This window comes from Astatotilapia calliptera, chromosome 3, assembly GCF_900246225.1.
Source record: "Astatotilapia calliptera chromosome 3, fAstCal1.2, whole genome shotgun sequence".
Lineage (NCBI taxonomy): Eukaryota > Metazoa > Chordata > Actinopteri > Cichliformes > Cichlidae > Astatotilapia > Astatotilapia calliptera.
In genome coordinates this window covers 40,841,618-40,857,022 of record NC_039304.1, presented here as the reverse complement: position 1 = coordinate 40,857,022, position 15,405 = coordinate 40,841,618, and the positions used below count along the sequence as shown (strand labels likewise).

At 40.4% G+C, this 15,405-nt stretch overlaps 2 protein-coding genes across 5 annotated transcripts; both read left to right on the top strand.

Moving 5' to 3' along the window:
* The first annotated feature begins 941 nt into the window (after window positions 1-941).
* On the top strand, window positions 942-4,551 carry LOC113014808 (uncharacterized). Its single transcript, XM_026156556.1, has 3 exons — window positions 942-984; window positions 2,307-2,654; window positions 4,337-4,551. Exons 1-3 carry the CDS (start codon window positions 942-944, stop codon window positions 4,549-4,551), a joined length of 606 nt encoding a protein of 201 aa, XP_026012341.1.
* A 739-nt stretch (window positions 4,552-5,290) lies between these two features.
* Window positions 5,291-12,194, top strand: LOC113019541 (class I histocompatibility antigen, F10 alpha chain-like). Of its 4 annotated transcripts, XM_026163295.1 has the most exons (8): window positions 5,291-5,548; window positions 7,053-7,328; window positions 7,702-7,992; window positions 9,271-9,555; window positions 9,966-10,097; window positions 10,620-10,649; window positions 11,151-11,258; window positions 11,859-12,194. In XM_026163295.1, the coding sequence occupies exons 1-8, from the start codon at window positions 5,494-5,496 to the stop codon at window positions 11,900-11,902; spliced, it is 1,221 nt and encodes a 406-aa protein (XP_026019080.1). In that variant the 5' UTR covers window positions 5,291-5,493; the 3' UTR covers window positions 11,903-12,194. The 4 variants fall into 4 exon arrangements, 3 of the variants coding, with proteins under 3 accessions (XP_026019080.1, XP_026019081.1, XP_026019082.1); XM_026163296.1 differs by lacking the exon at window positions 9,966-10,097; XR_003272042.1 differs by lacking the exons at window positions 10,620-10,649; window positions 11,151-11,258; window positions 11,859-12,194 and adding an exon at window positions 9,640-9,801 and having other exon boundaries at window positions 9,966-10,013.
* The last annotated feature ends 3,211 nt before the right edge of the window (window positions 12,195-15,405 follow it).

Sequence of the window (15,405 nt, the reverse complement as noted above, 5' to 3'; positions counted from 1 at the left end):
TGGAACACGCACCTGATTCCCCCAGTTAGGTTGTCCATCTGGTAAAATGTGATGTATTACCTGCCTCATAGGTTTGTATCACTCTTGTCAATTTAAAATGTGAAAAATCAAAATTCTGTAATTTAAGTAGAAATCACAAAAATGACATTTTTTTTAGCACCTTTTAATCTCTAAATGGTAAATGGCCTGTATTTGTATAGTGCTTTTCTAGTCCCTAAGGACCCCAAAGCGCTTTACACAACCAGTCATCCACCCATTCACACACACATTCACACACTGGTGATGGCAATGATGCTCATGGGGGGTAAATGTGCAGTAGGTCTGTCTTCGATTACAACAAAGTATGGTTCAGGACTGAGATGTGGAGAAACAAAACTGACTCTGCAGAGCGACTGACCAACATTCCAGAGGATGAGATAAGATAAGACTGCAGCGACTCACAGAAACATAGAAGCCAAACAATTGAAGTCAGTTTCATTTATATATCACAAAACCACAACAAAGTGGCCTCAAAGCACTTTGAATTGTAAGGTAAAGACTCTACAGTAATAACAATGATCCACGTGTGTGGATCTTTTTGCTTCATCTCATGGAATTGAATAGAATAGCCCTTTATTGCCATTGTACTGGAGTACAATGAGTAAAAAAAAAAAAAGACTCCAACAGTTTTGTAAACACATCCTGTCCCTATCCTTCCCCTCCACCTCTCTGTCCTACTAAGAATCTGAGGTAGAAATCATCTTCAGCAGTCTGAGAAAGGGAAGTGTCAAAAATTATAAGTAAATAAATAAAGTTATCTGCCCTCACAAGATGCACTCCAAGATATTTTTCCAATCGCCTACAAGAGTGTGGACAAACTGAGGAGACAGTCATCTCAATCATCAGTGAAAAACACAACGTAGTTAATTACAAAACGAAAATCCAAACACACATATCGCAAGATGCCCATTTCTAGGCATGGGCCGGACGTGTTGTTGTCTGAAGGTGATACTGACACCAATTTGGCACGAATGGTAACGTAATCTTATTGAAATTTACAACATAGTGAAAGGTCTGTTATCTCCAGCTTAAAGCTGCGTCCACACTTACAGTGCTCAGGCAACCAGAGACCAACAACTTCTACTAACATGGCAATAAATAAACGTGAAGATAAATAAGAATAAATCAGCAGATAAAATAAATAAAGCAAAACTAACACACAAACCGAGTGACTCGACTTCTTGTAGTGACCCACTTCGTCTTTTTTTACCTTTTGATAGTAAAGTTATTGCAAAGCAAATATGATCGAGTTTCCTGTAAATGTCCCTGAACGGCCCTGCTGGAAGCTGAGGTGTGTTTGAGGCGGGAGCGTTCACAGCTCTGTTACAAAGTTTCCACAGAATTCCACGTCCACTAAAGCCATTTCATTCTTTTTCTTCCCCTCTGGGATTATTTATCTTTTATTTATCCAGGTGAAAGTCTCGCTGAGGTTAAGATCACATTTCCAAGAGAGACCTGTCATCATGGCAGCAAAAGTTACAACACATAAAATATTCCATACAAACAAGTGAGTACAAACAAAGGTTATATTGGTTGCTTTACACATATAAAACACACAGACAAGAGGGAACAACCCAGGGTTTAGCAGGCGAGATGCAACAGTCAGTGTCTCTCTTTGCTGCTGGTTGTGAACGTGGATCGCACCAGACGGTGAAGTTTAACCAAGCTGGTTTCCATAACTAGCACATGTTTTGTGTGAGCTTGAGTGTAAAATGTGAACATTTTAAAGACTTAAGTAATCGTTTAAACCACCTTACTGTCCTTTCACCGTCTGCAAACTGATCTGGAGCATAAATGAGATTCAGAGAAATCAGAATAGTTTATTAATCCCAGAGGAAAGTATGTAATGACAGGTGCTCCAATAAATAAGAACAGTAACTAACAAGGTAAATTGCAATTTTTAATAATACAAAATATCACGAAATAGTTCTTATATATAAATGTCCCAATATATATCACACCAAACTGAAATATAAATACACTTTCAATTAGGCTGTCCCTCTTAATCACTGTTTTTTTCTCCGTAGAGGATGTGCGGACATTAAAGGTGTACCTCCTTGTACATCCTTTAAACATTTCTACTGGCAGATTTCCAAAATTTTCCAAAGTTTTACTTAAATGAGGTTCAGGATTATTGAAAAATGGGGCTGTGACAGTGTGCTGCTTGTAAATATGAGCCTGTCCAGAATGATTGTAATGCACTAAGCAACAACACTAATCCAACTATAATTTGAGGTGTGCAGTATTTCTGGATTCTTTTCTTTTAGTCCAAGATGAGAAAGAAGTGGAGGTTGGAGAGGATGCAACTCTCGATTGTCAGGGTCCCCATGAAGGGAACATCTTACGGGTAGCATGGACCAAGAGTGACCTGAAAGCAGACGATTACGTCTGTTTCTTCCGGGAAGATCGTCTTTACAAAACATACCAGCATGAGTCTTTCAAAGGTCGAGTGGAGCTGGAAGACCCAAACATGAAAAGTGGAAAAATGTCCATCATTCTGCACAACGTCACCGTTAATGACACTGGAACATATGAGTGCCACATCTCATATGAAACAGATCACAGCCAGAGATCTGAGATGAAGCAGGAAACCAAGCTGAAAGTTACACCTGCAGGTGAGTTGAAGCCTCGAGTGTGTCCTCTGTAACTGTTTGTCCGTCGATGAGCAAGACAAGCAGGTTAAATCAAGAGTAGGAATTCACCCGTCCTGTTTTCATCCATGTTAAAGTGAATTGTCAAATGTTGTCATTTTTATGCTTACCACCTCTACATTGTTTCAAACTCTGTGTTCAAAGGCATTCCTTTGTCCCTCTCCCCAGCCTCTCGAGGTTCTGGGGGGAGGCTGTAGTGTTTTATCACAAGCACATCCCATGTGAAGGTTTGTTTGATGTTTGGTAAACTTCCTGACCTTTTTATGGTTTCACTGTGTTGTGTATGGCGAACAAATACAGGAATTGAACCATATATTGGGTGTGATCAGGAGATTACCCCCTTTATGACCAGGATGTTGTTAGAAACAGTTGTGATCAGGAGGTCACACAAACGCACCCCCATGACACACACACACACAGTGCCTTGCCTTTGTAGCCAAGGGGGTTTTATGAGGGGAGGTGCTTGTGCTGTGATGTGTACTGTAACTGTAACGGTCCCGTACCAGCAGACTGAGAGACAGCTTCTTCCATCAGGCCATCAGACTGCTGAACACTTCATAGACACCTCAGCTTCACTACTGGAACTTCAACATTATGCACTACATACTGTACAGCAATGCCACTGTTTTGCACATGTCTCAACTCTGTATATTTTTATATATTTTATTTTATTATTTTTACTATTTAATTTGTAAAAATGTGTATATATACACACACACACACACACACACACACACACGTAGAAAAACATTTAGTATACACATCCAGAAATGCATATACTATTATATATTGTACATATATTTATTAGTTTCAGATTAGCCATTCTTGTATTTTGCTTGTTTACGTTATTGTATTTTGCACATCTCTGTTGCTGTGAAGCTCGCACACAAGAATTTCACTCACATGTACTGTACCAATGTACCTGCACATGTGATGTGACAATAAAAGTGATTTGATTTGATTTTGAACTGTCATGTCAATAAAAAGGCTACAAGGACTGCTACTCTTTGAAGGATTTGGGCTAGAGACATGTGAGGAGCTCCAAGAGCAGACATTGAGAAGTATTTCCTGCTTCTGACTCTGCCTAGACCTGACTGATTATCGCAATGCAACCTATGAACAGACAAAGCAATAGCGCCACCTGCTGGTGAGATTTAACCCAGCCCACTTCCACTTATCAAAATCGAGGTCAAGGTTGGGGTTGAGTTTATCCCAGGTGCCAGAAGGCTACAGACAGGTACACCCTGGACTAGTTGGACAGGTTGCCTTTCGGACAGAAAACCATCAACACCAGTTTAGACTCACCAGTTAACCTAACGTGTGGATGTTCTTCAACTGTGGGAGGAAGCTGTCAAGAACCTACGGCCCCAGCCGACTGGCCACCACTGTGTTACCCTGAGTGCTTTTAAACAAGTGTTACACTGACAGTAATGACAGCGAGAGTGAAAGTCATTTTGTGGCCACTCTGAAAATCCCTGTGGCAACATTAAACCAGTTCAGGCCACAGTAGATAGATTTAGCTGAGGGTTGAAAAGGTTTTCATAGAGAATCAGGAAATAGGTCATGATTCACAGTGAAGCTGGTTCCTGTTCTGTTCTTCACTCATCACCTACCCAACAGACCTGACACCTGTTTCTTTCCTGCAGTTCAAAGACAAGGAGCCAGGCATTTTTTTAAGTATGTTTGTGTGAATTTCCCTCCATATCAGATACAAAACAGCTGCTCCACATTCAGTGGTGGAAGATTGGAGTTGGAGAGCCTGTTGTTGCACTTAAGTGTCAGTAGATGGCAGCACGAGACTATGGTCGACACAGCAGACAGAACGTTGCAAGCTGGTGACTTTACCTACATACAATGCTGACCTGGAGCTCTTTCAGACTAACAACAGACTTTATTCACGTGATTATAAACACGATCACTGATGCATTTCTTCTCCCATACAATATTTCCCCAAGTGCTCTGATGTGTCTTTTTGGGGGGGCATTTTGCAGTCTGGAGGATCGGCCCAGATGCTGCGATAGCGTCTGCCAGATGGAAGGAGAAAAAAGAGTCCACGTGAGAGGTGTGAGGGAGGAGGCTGCATATATATATATATATATATATATATATATATATATATATATATATATATATATATATATATAAAAACACCCAGCACGCCCCTGCGGGCGGTTTATCCTTCAAGCTCGGGTCCTCTACCAGAGGCCTGGGAGCTTGAGGGTCCTGCGCAGTATCTTAGCTGTTCCCAGGACTGCGCTCTTCTGGACAGAGATCTCCGATGTTGTTCCTGGGATCTGCTGGAGCCACTCGCCTAGCTTGGGAGTCACCGCACCTAGTGCTCCGATTACCACGGGGACCACCGTTACCTTCACCCTCCACATCCTCTCGAGCTCTTCTCTGAGCCCTTGGTATTTCTCCAGCTTCTCGTGTTCCTTCTTCCTGATATTGCTGTCATTCGGAACCGCTACATCGATCACTACGGCCGTCTTCTTCTGTTTGTCTACCACCACTATATATATATATATATATATATATATATATATATATATATATATATATATATATATATATATATATATATATATATAGTAAAAGTAAAGTCTATTTTTAAAAAAACAAAAAAACGGAGACGGGTGGGCCTGAATGCATCAGTAGTTTACCCGCGGCTCCTGAATGCATCACTCAGATCACAGAGGAAGGAAGCAGCGAGGAGCAGAGATGGAGAGGTGAAGCTGGTCCAACAGAGGGGAATAAATCGGAGTTTATTCCGGATAAGAACTTTTAATCCAATATTTGGATTAAAATGTTCGTGATCTCAGTTTTGGTCCTTGTGGGGACAGGAGTGACGGTAAACAGCGGTGAGTTTTAGTGTTTTTGCACACGTTGATGAGACGGGTTCAAACCGAAAGAAACATGTGGCCTCGTTAAGAACATGTCAGACGAGTTTAACTTTTATAAAGTTTTATTGTATTTATTTTCAGCTAAGCTTACTTTTAGTTATGTTTTGTTTAAATGTTGAGGTTATTCATTCTGATGCATGTTCAGTCATCCAGGTAAGTAAATCTCCAAAAGTTGATTCTGTTCATCTGGACGTAGCGTTTTGTGGGAGAAACGTTTCGTCACTCATCCAAGTGACTTCTTCAGTCTCAGCTGACGGCAGGTTTCCCCGATCTTATAAACAGCACATTTGCATAATGACTGAAACCAGCCCACCGATGGAACAATGGGCTGTTGGCAATTGGGAGGTCAGTTCCTTAATCTTAATTATCCAGATGAACAGAATCAACTTTTGCAGGTTATTCATTAGTTTCAGTGTTACTACCGGTTTAATGTGGCTGTTATGTGTCAGACAGAGGATTTAAGAAGTTTATAGCGGATGTTTTAAAATGATGCAGGATCCCTGATCACAGCTCTCTGCAGGGTTAAGGAGATCTGTTTATAGGACAGCACCGTGCTCTGTCCTCAAGATTTCCCACTAAATGACAAACACAGATCACATCTGTGCTGCTGAAGAGCTCTGACTGCTTTTTAAAGGTGGTCTCTTAGTTTCTCTGTTCCTCCCTCATGGTTCAGGAATATTATACATTTTTCTGTTTTAAGAAACAAAGTCAAGTTTCAGTGAAGACAACAGAAACAGAAAGGTTTTAATACTCTGTCCTTGCTCCCAGCCTAGGCTTCATTCATACAGGGATGCAAACTCACCTCAACATGTAAAACTGGAACTATTAAAAAAATTAAACATTTAAGAAAATGCTACCTTTAATCCAGCCTCTGACTGAGGCTAAAGTTGTGTTGTTAAAAGTTGTTAAAGTTGTTAAAGTTGTGGTTGTTTTTGAGTCGGAGTGTAAAAACACTCGTTAACAAAACTTTATTTTCTTGCAGGAAAACCAAATGAGAACAGGAAGTTCTCTGTCTGATTTCAAACTTCTGTAAAGTTTGTAGGTCTCAAACAGCTCAGTAACGTCTTCACACAAACCTCAGCTTTAGTTTGAACTCTCAGTTAATATCAGTTATTACTGTGTATTTGGATGTTTACATTTACAGCTGAGACTAAAATCACTGCATTACATATTGAAACTTTAAAGAAAGACGTGTTTATGATGTTGGAGACGGTTTGGGTCCAAATATTTGATTTATTTCTGACCTGCAGTTTGAAAGAAGCAAGAACAGAAAAAACATTCAGTTTCAAACTGTGACAGAAATAACACAGATGATTATTTACTGCTGCTCACTGATTGTTCATGACTGAAATACCAAAGGGCCAGAGCTTCTGATCCATGGATCTTCAAACATACCTGCCCAGTAAAAATATCAGAGCTCATCCATCCTCCTCCTGTGTTTTCCTACCTGTGTGACTTTCAGAGATTCATTCCCTCACTTACATCTACACTGGACTCTCCAAACCCGTTGGACTGCCGGGCATCCACGAGTTCACAGCCATGGGTTTGCTGGACGGCAGGATGATCGATTACTATGATAGCGAGAATCAGACAAAAGTTCCCAAACAGGAGTGGATGAGAGAGCATTTCCCTGCTGATTACTGGGAAAAAGGCACACAGTCCCGCAGGATCAAGCAGCAGTGGTTCAAGGTCAACATCGGCATCCTGATGGAGCGAATGAGACAGAATGACTCTGCCTGTAAGTCTTTGCTGTGGTTCAATGATTTGTTCACTCAGGTAAGATCCATGAAATCTGAAGGACCAATAATCAACAACAAGACCAGAATCAAACTTTATTAATCCCAAAGGAAATGATGTGATCACAGTTGCTCCAACACAGTAACTGACTAAGTTAAACAATACAACATATTGCAGAGTTACAAAATATATACAAACATACAAACACTCCAATTATAAATGTCCCAGTATATTACACCAATTATATATACATATAAGTATTTCTCTGTAGAGGATGTGTAATTATTAATCATGGAATCATCAGCATGTCCATATTTTCTCCTCTGATGTTTATTTAAACATTCATTTATTAATATTTGCCCTCCTGCTTTCAGCCCCTCATGTTCTTCAGTGGATGGTGGGCTGTGAGGGTGAGACGCAGCCTAACGGTGCGCTCAGGTTTGTCCACGGCATGAGCAAGTATAACTATGATGGAAACGACTTCCTGTCCTTTGATGATAAAAGCAGAGTCTGGGTCGCTCCAGTTAAAGAGGCACTTCCTTCAAAGACAAAGTGGGACAATGACCAGGTGCTGAAAGAGTACACCAAGGGATACCTGGAGAACGAGTGCATCGATTGGCTGTGCAAGTCTGTGACTTCTGAACAAAAGCAGCTGAAAAAAGCCCGTATGTATGACATAATGATCTGTGTTTTTCTATTCATTATTACTGAAGTCTATAGAACTAACATCAGCAATAGATTCAGTGAAATAGCTCAGTGTTTTCTTTGTTTTTTTTAATTAAATCTATGCCTGCTGTCAGAAGGTCACCGTTCATGTTGAGAGGAGATCAGTTGGATCCTCCTGACTTGTTGTAACACACACTGTTCATACAGACATGGAGAACGACGATGGGGTTTCTGACTGTGGTTTTCATGGATGTCTGCAACACTTCTAGTAACCATCATTTTCCTGCCACTGAAAGATTTCCACATCATGCTGTTAGTCCGTCTGACTGAACTTTCTAGAACAGAAAAACAGACCAACATCTAAAACTGTTATCAATATTAACACTGGGGTACTTGTCAGACTGAACTTTGACCTTGTATGCTCACAGCACTGTGATGGTCACCATCTTTGGATCAAAACCAGTTTCTTTACATTTAAAGGTTTGTGATCACATCATCACACAGACTGCTGTACTTCAGGATGATAAATCGTCTTTCGTCTGAAGCAAACTTAAAATGAAACCGTGATCAACTGTAGCCCTTTCTTGTCTGACACATTTCCTTAAACATACCTACACATTTCTCAAATCCTGTCATTCACTGGTGTACGTGCTACAGGTCTGTGGTTACTTTCAGCTCGATCAGGTTTCCTTGGAACAGGAATGATATCAGAGGTTTTCCAAAGATCAGGAATGATGTGGGCATCTATCAACTGCTGAAAGATGGAGCTCCAAGCTGATGTCAGCTCCTCAGGCCCAGAGGACGTCTTAGAGCAGCCATGTTTAAACTGTGACAGTTACATTATCACCACATTCATTAGAGGACGGAGAATCCAGCTCTTTCATGCACTTTGCTGTAAAGTCACCAGTCTCAGACCTCACTGCAGACCTTTACCAAAAGATCAGATTGATTTCAGTTGGTCCGTGTCATGTGACCTGTGCAATTGTCTTTTAATGTAAAATTGGTCACTTGGAGGTTGAAGGTGCTGCATGCTCGACCTCTGGGTGGCCAAGGGGTCACTGCAATTACTTGCAATTGGTCCCAGAAACAAAAACCCCAAACGCTGCAACTCTATTCCCCTCAATTTTTCATACCTCACTTAACAGTCAAGGCCGCAGAAAACACAGCTCATATAAGACATTCAGTTTCATACACTGCTGTGATCTTTCAGAGGTAAACCATATTCACATAATTATGTTTTAATATTTAGTGACACAGTTTTCATTTCCTCCTTCCAGCTCCACCTGACGTGTACGTGTTTGCAAAGAAGTCCAGAGTGGAGACAAACCTCACCCTGACCTGCCTCGCCACAGGCTTCTACAGCAAAAACATCATTGTAAGGATCAGAAGAAACGGGCGTGTTCTGACTGAAGACGACGGCCTGAGTAGCTCAGGAGTTCTTCCAAATAACGACGAGACCTTCCAGAGACGAGACCATGTGGAGATTTTGAAGTCTGACCTGTCAAAGTTCAGCTGTGAAGTCGTTCATGAGGCGACCCGTGTGGATGTCGTGAAGACTTGGAGTAAGAAACTTTTTTTATTGTCTCTGTTGTTGATCATAACTTTGTTTCTTCAGTCAGAGCAGTGAGCTTCTCTGTGTCCAGCAGATCTGCATCATGACTGTCCTGATCACAGTCCTGTGGTCAGAGCCATGTCAGTCCATCTGAGAACAAAGCTAGCATGTCACATTTAGCCCAGCTCTGCAGCCTCGAAGAAGCAGAGGAGCGATCTCCTTCAGAGAATCACTGAAAAGTTCCAGATATGAACAGGTTCTGTTTCAATGCCGTCCCCTCTCAGTGACCTCCTGCACATCACTGCTGTCCAATCACTGACTTCATCATGACTGTGGCTTCAAATCTACATCTCAGTAACAAACAGCAGCAAATAACATGCTGACAGTGACCTCAGCCTAAAACTCACGTCTGTGTTTCAGAGAACGGTGACCATCCAGAGGAACCTGGATCTGGAGCTCTGATCGGTGCACAGGGTGGAGCCTTGGCTGCGATTGCGCTTTTTGTTTGTGGAGGTCTGGGTCTGATATGCTTGCATAAAAAAGGCTGTCTTAGTAAGTACAGTGAGCTGTTGTGTATAATTTACATCACAGCAGCTGCTCCAGTCTTTCAGTCTTCAAACACTTCAGTTATTATTTTATTAGGACTCCATGAGGGGGTCAAAGGTCACATGTCAGTCATGTGACATGATGTCAGACTTTTCCTGTCTGCAGCTTCTAATCCAATAACTTTGACCCCTCTGGGACATAAATGTAGTTTTTCTTTCCAGAACAGAAATGATTGCTGTTTGCTGATAGTGTGCAGCTCGTTTCCTCCACCGTCTCCACTCAGACACATCTGCATGTAGAACTTTGAAACATTTCAACAACATTTAGTCTGAATTACAGCAAACTGTAGGATTATACTTCAGCATGTTATTCATTCATTCATGTCAATGACTTGAACATGTTGCTGACTGAGGTCTGATGATATTAGAGTTGGTCCGAGGCTCAGCACACTGAGCTGCTTCACACATGTAGAACAAACCACTGAGTTCATCCATGATCACTGACAGTCTGTGTTACGTCTGTTTACAGGAGGCAGACGTGTAGCCAACGACAACCAAGGTAACATCTTTATTTTCCTGTCTTATAAAGTTTGATGTTCAGAGACTCGTGTCAGTCTGAGCCGATCCTTTAACAGATTAGTGTTTGCTCAAAGACGCTCAGTGTAGCGCAGAGGAGGTGAACAGGCAAACAGAGTGGAGGAGACAGAAACTTGAAGCATGAGGAGAAAGGTTAGAGCAGCCAGACTCATGGTTACCTGTGTTCAGTATAATAATAATAGTATACTATTATTATGTAATAATATTTATACAGCAGCAGTGCTGAAAACGTTTAAACGTTACCCTGCAGTTCATAAATAAAAGAAGCATTAATGGCAATGGTACATGGTTCCTTCTCCTTCCTCAGATAAACATAACAGATTGGTTTAAGACTGAACAGATTGTAGAAGATGGGTCTTAATGTTCTGTATGTGTTTATGTAGTAACAGTGCCTCTTTTATGTCAGGGTAGTAAAGTTTGCCGTTTTGCTTCATATAGCTCAAAATGTATGTTGTCTTTACAGGAAGTGTAGCAGTGGTTGTAACAAATGTTGAGGCTGACAGTGAGAAGGTTGAGGAAGACGAGGGTAATGAAGACGAGGCTGAGGAAACCAGTCTCAGAAGCAGCACGGGTAAGTTTTCCTCAGCTAATGTGTAGCATTGAGCTCCGTGGTGTGTAATTATAAGTCACATTATTCTGTACTGTGGTAGTGACGGAGACATTTTAAACTCATGTTGTAGCTGAATACTTTTTTCTTCTTTCTCCGGTGGCTTTTACTCTGCCCCGTAAGTATAATGTAGGATACTACTGCACCAGTCTGAGAGCAGTCTCACACTGGATCCACATCAAGTCGATCTTTGCTAGCTGTAAAGCATTAATAAATAATTTATTATTTAATAATAATTTATTAATAATAATTTCTTATTTTCCTAATAAAGATCAGATCAGTAGGTTTCTATTTTTGGAAGTCCTTCTTACATTTAATTGATTTAAATTAAAGATAGAAAGTAAATATTTAATTGTGTGACGGTCCCTTACACATAAGCATGTATTAATTTTCATGATATGATCAGGTTGGTGCATCGCTCACTGAGAACCTGCTGTATGTTTTCATATTCTGAGTTAGAGCGAGGGGAGAAAGCAGCTTTGCCAAAGAACAGAGAATAAGTCAGAGCAGATCAGCCTGTGTGTTACTTTACATGTAAAATAATACTGTTGTTCATCCCTGCAGCTGATGGCTCTGACAAAAAAAACAAGGCTCAGGATTCACACTAAATCTTCTGCCACAGAGAATATGGACTGAGGTCATGCTAAATCCAGTGCCTCCAGCTGTATCGCTGCCTTTGACCTTTCCTCTTTGGCCCCCATGAAAAATCCAGCATCACTAATTTAGGTGTGAAAATGGACCCCAGCCTAAAACTCGACTCACATGTTAAAGTTGTGGTTAAGTCCTCCATCTTTCGGTTGAGGCAGCTGTCAAAAATTAAGTCCATCCTGTCTAGAGGCCACCCAGAGACACAGATCCATGCATTTATCACCTCTCGTCTGGCTTATTGTAATTCTCTTTTGATTGGAATTAGCAGGGCCCTCACGTCAGCAGCTGGTACAAAACGCTGCTGCACGATTTTTAACTGGTACAAGCAAACCAGAGCACATAGCCCCGGTTTTAGTGTCATGTTCAGTTTCTAAATCCATTTTAAAATTCTTTTATTTTGTTTTCAAGTCTCCTAATGGTCTTGCCCCGCCTTATTTTTCTGAGATATTTCACCCTTACATGCTGTCACGTGCTTGTAGATCAGCTAACCAGGTGCTTTTGACTCTCCCAAAGACATTTTATAAATCCAGAGGAACCTTTGAAATTTTTCCTAAAATGTGGAATGAGCTGCTGCTGGAGACAGGCTCCATCTCCTGCTGTTTTTAAATGTCATAAACTTTTACTCTTTGTACATACTTATTTATTCTTGATCTCTTATTTTTTATTTTCTTTTTGTACAGCATGTTGGTGCTTTAGAAATAAATTGAAAGTTGTTCCATGAAATGTGTTTTAAAAGTGTTCATGCTTCTTTAATGATGTGACAGGAAACTTTAGTACAGCATATCAGGAGTTTAATGAATTTAGATACACTGGTGTGATCATTGTAATGGTGTCTTGGTCAAACATAGTAATTAATCTTTTTTATTTATAAGGCCTTGGAGAGTTTCAGTGAACTGCAGGATGATTACAAAAACCAAACCGTGTCTAATACTAATGTGTAAATACATTGATTAAGCACTGGCTGGACTTGCCAAAAATGACAATTTCTTTTTTTGTTTTCATTTAATGTATAAAAATTTAAGAACATCTACTGTTAAATGTCTTCAAGGCAACGTAATAACAACTGAAATGAATCTGTCTCTGCTTTTAAAGACAAAGAAATATCCAAGTCATCTGCAAAACAGTGAAATGAAAAGTTCTGTACAAAAGTACCGTTTACTCCTAGTGGCAACATATACAGTGCAAACAAGACTAGACCCAAAATAGAGCTTTATGGTACAGCATCATTAAGAGGGGCTGTTTTAGAGCTGTTGGGGCCCATGTTGGCAGACAAGAAGGAACCAACCCAGGGTTTAGCAGGCTGGACGCAACAGTCAGTGTCACTCTTTGCTGCTGGTTATGAACATGGATCGCACCAGACAGTGAAGTGCAGCCAAGCTGGTGTTTCATGCCTGGCACATTTTATGCGAGCTTGAGTGTAAAATGTGAACATTTTAAAGACTTAAGTAATCGTTTAAACCACCTTACTTTCTTTTCACCGTCTGCAAACTGATCTGGAGCATAAATGAGATTCACAGAAACAGTCTAGAGCAGGGGTGCTCACACTTTTTCCGCATGTGAGCTACTTATAAAATGACCAAGTCAAAATGATCTACCCACTACAAAAATCCAAAACATATACTTATTTATAAATATATTGAGGATTCTTTATATCTACAATGTATATACATGCATAACCGCAATATCCAATATTTCACAACACAATTAACTATGTAAATTTTTTGTCATTACCTGAGTTTACTCTGATGACTTGCACTGAATTGAATCAGCCAGGGATGCATAGTCCGGACAGTAGCTGCTGACGGCCAGGTTTAAGAGAAAAAACCGAGAGCTAAAAATTGGAGTTAACTCGCTGACTAGCTTGTCAGTTTTACTACACTTCGCGCCGCTGTTTGCGCATGCGCAGCGACCTAAGCGTCAGAAAAAATCTGCTGTCATCTGACTGGCTTCCCTGTATCAATCAAGTGACGGGATGGATGATAGGCTGGCATCTATTTTTTTAATGCCATGCGATCTACCAATACTACCTTTGCGATCGACTGGTCGATCGCGATCGACGTATTGAGCACCCCTGGTCTAGAGAAATCAGAAAAGTTTATTAATCCCAGAGCAAAGTGTGCGATGACAGTTCCTCCAATAAATAAGAACAGTAACAAACAAGGTAAAGTGTCATATTCAATAATACAAAATATCACAAATTAGCTCTTATATATAAATGTCCCAACATATGTCACGCAAAACTGTAGTATAAATACACTTTAAATGGAGCTGTCCCTGTTACTCACAGTTGTTTTCTCAGTAGAGGATGTCCAGATTTTAACAGTGTACAACTACTGCAGTGTGAACTTCTGCTTTTAAATGGAGGGATTGAAAAAGAAGGAATCAGAAGAGCCGCATGTCTCCTCCTCTGCTCACATCTCTGCTGGGAGGATCTAGGACATCAGGACTAGGGCTGTTCGATATAACGATATATATCGGATGAGGATATAAAAACATCTATCGTTTCATTTTACGCTATCATTTGTTTCGTGGTGTCGCAAAATAAACTTTACGGAAATATTTTTTCATCGTTTTGATGGTCACTGTAGTGGCTATATTAATTTCTTAAAGTTCTCTCTTTCTCTTTTATTTTATATAACCACACTACAGACAGACAAGCGCCTGTTTTTATGCACTGTGGTTAGCAACAACGACGGTAAAACCATTGCGTGTCCACTTGTTTATGTTCCACATAAACCTTTCACAATAAAGCTCAAGATCCTGTTGAGACTTTTCAAAATAAACCGAATCACGTGAAAGATGCAGAGTATTTACGGATGAGAAGCAAAAAAGAGCCGCCAGGTGCTAAAAAATAAACCTTAGACTCAAACGCAGCACGCTGTGTAATAAATACTCACAAAGAAAACCACTTATGTATAAAAATGTATAGTTTCATGCATCGGTTAAAACACTCGACTCCAGCTACATGACGCGCAGCTGGAAACACTTCCTGCAAGTCGAGCCGCCCGAGATTCACAGAATTTACAAAAATGTTACATTTTTGTGATTTGTATCGTTATCGGACGATAGAATTCTTATATCGGGATATGAGATTTTGGTCATATCGCACAGCCCTAATCAGGACAGGGTATTACTTGAGTTAGACACATGCAATTGATGCATTTCAGCAAATAAAATTCACAACTAAAGAAATACTGACCGAGAATTAAACATCTGTATATTAAAACCTGGTTTTGTTTCAGTGGATCTTCTGCCTGTGTATTAATGCTTTGGAGATAAAACAACAATTTCCTGATGCGGACAAAAAGTAGAACAGGCCTGTGGTTATCTTTCATGAATGCTGCAGAAACAAGCCGACTCCTAAAAATGGACTATGTCCACATGTTTCTGTTTCCAGTCTATCCCTGGAGAGTGACCCAGTTGTTCATTAACATGAACTCATGTTTACTGCTTTGTAACAAAA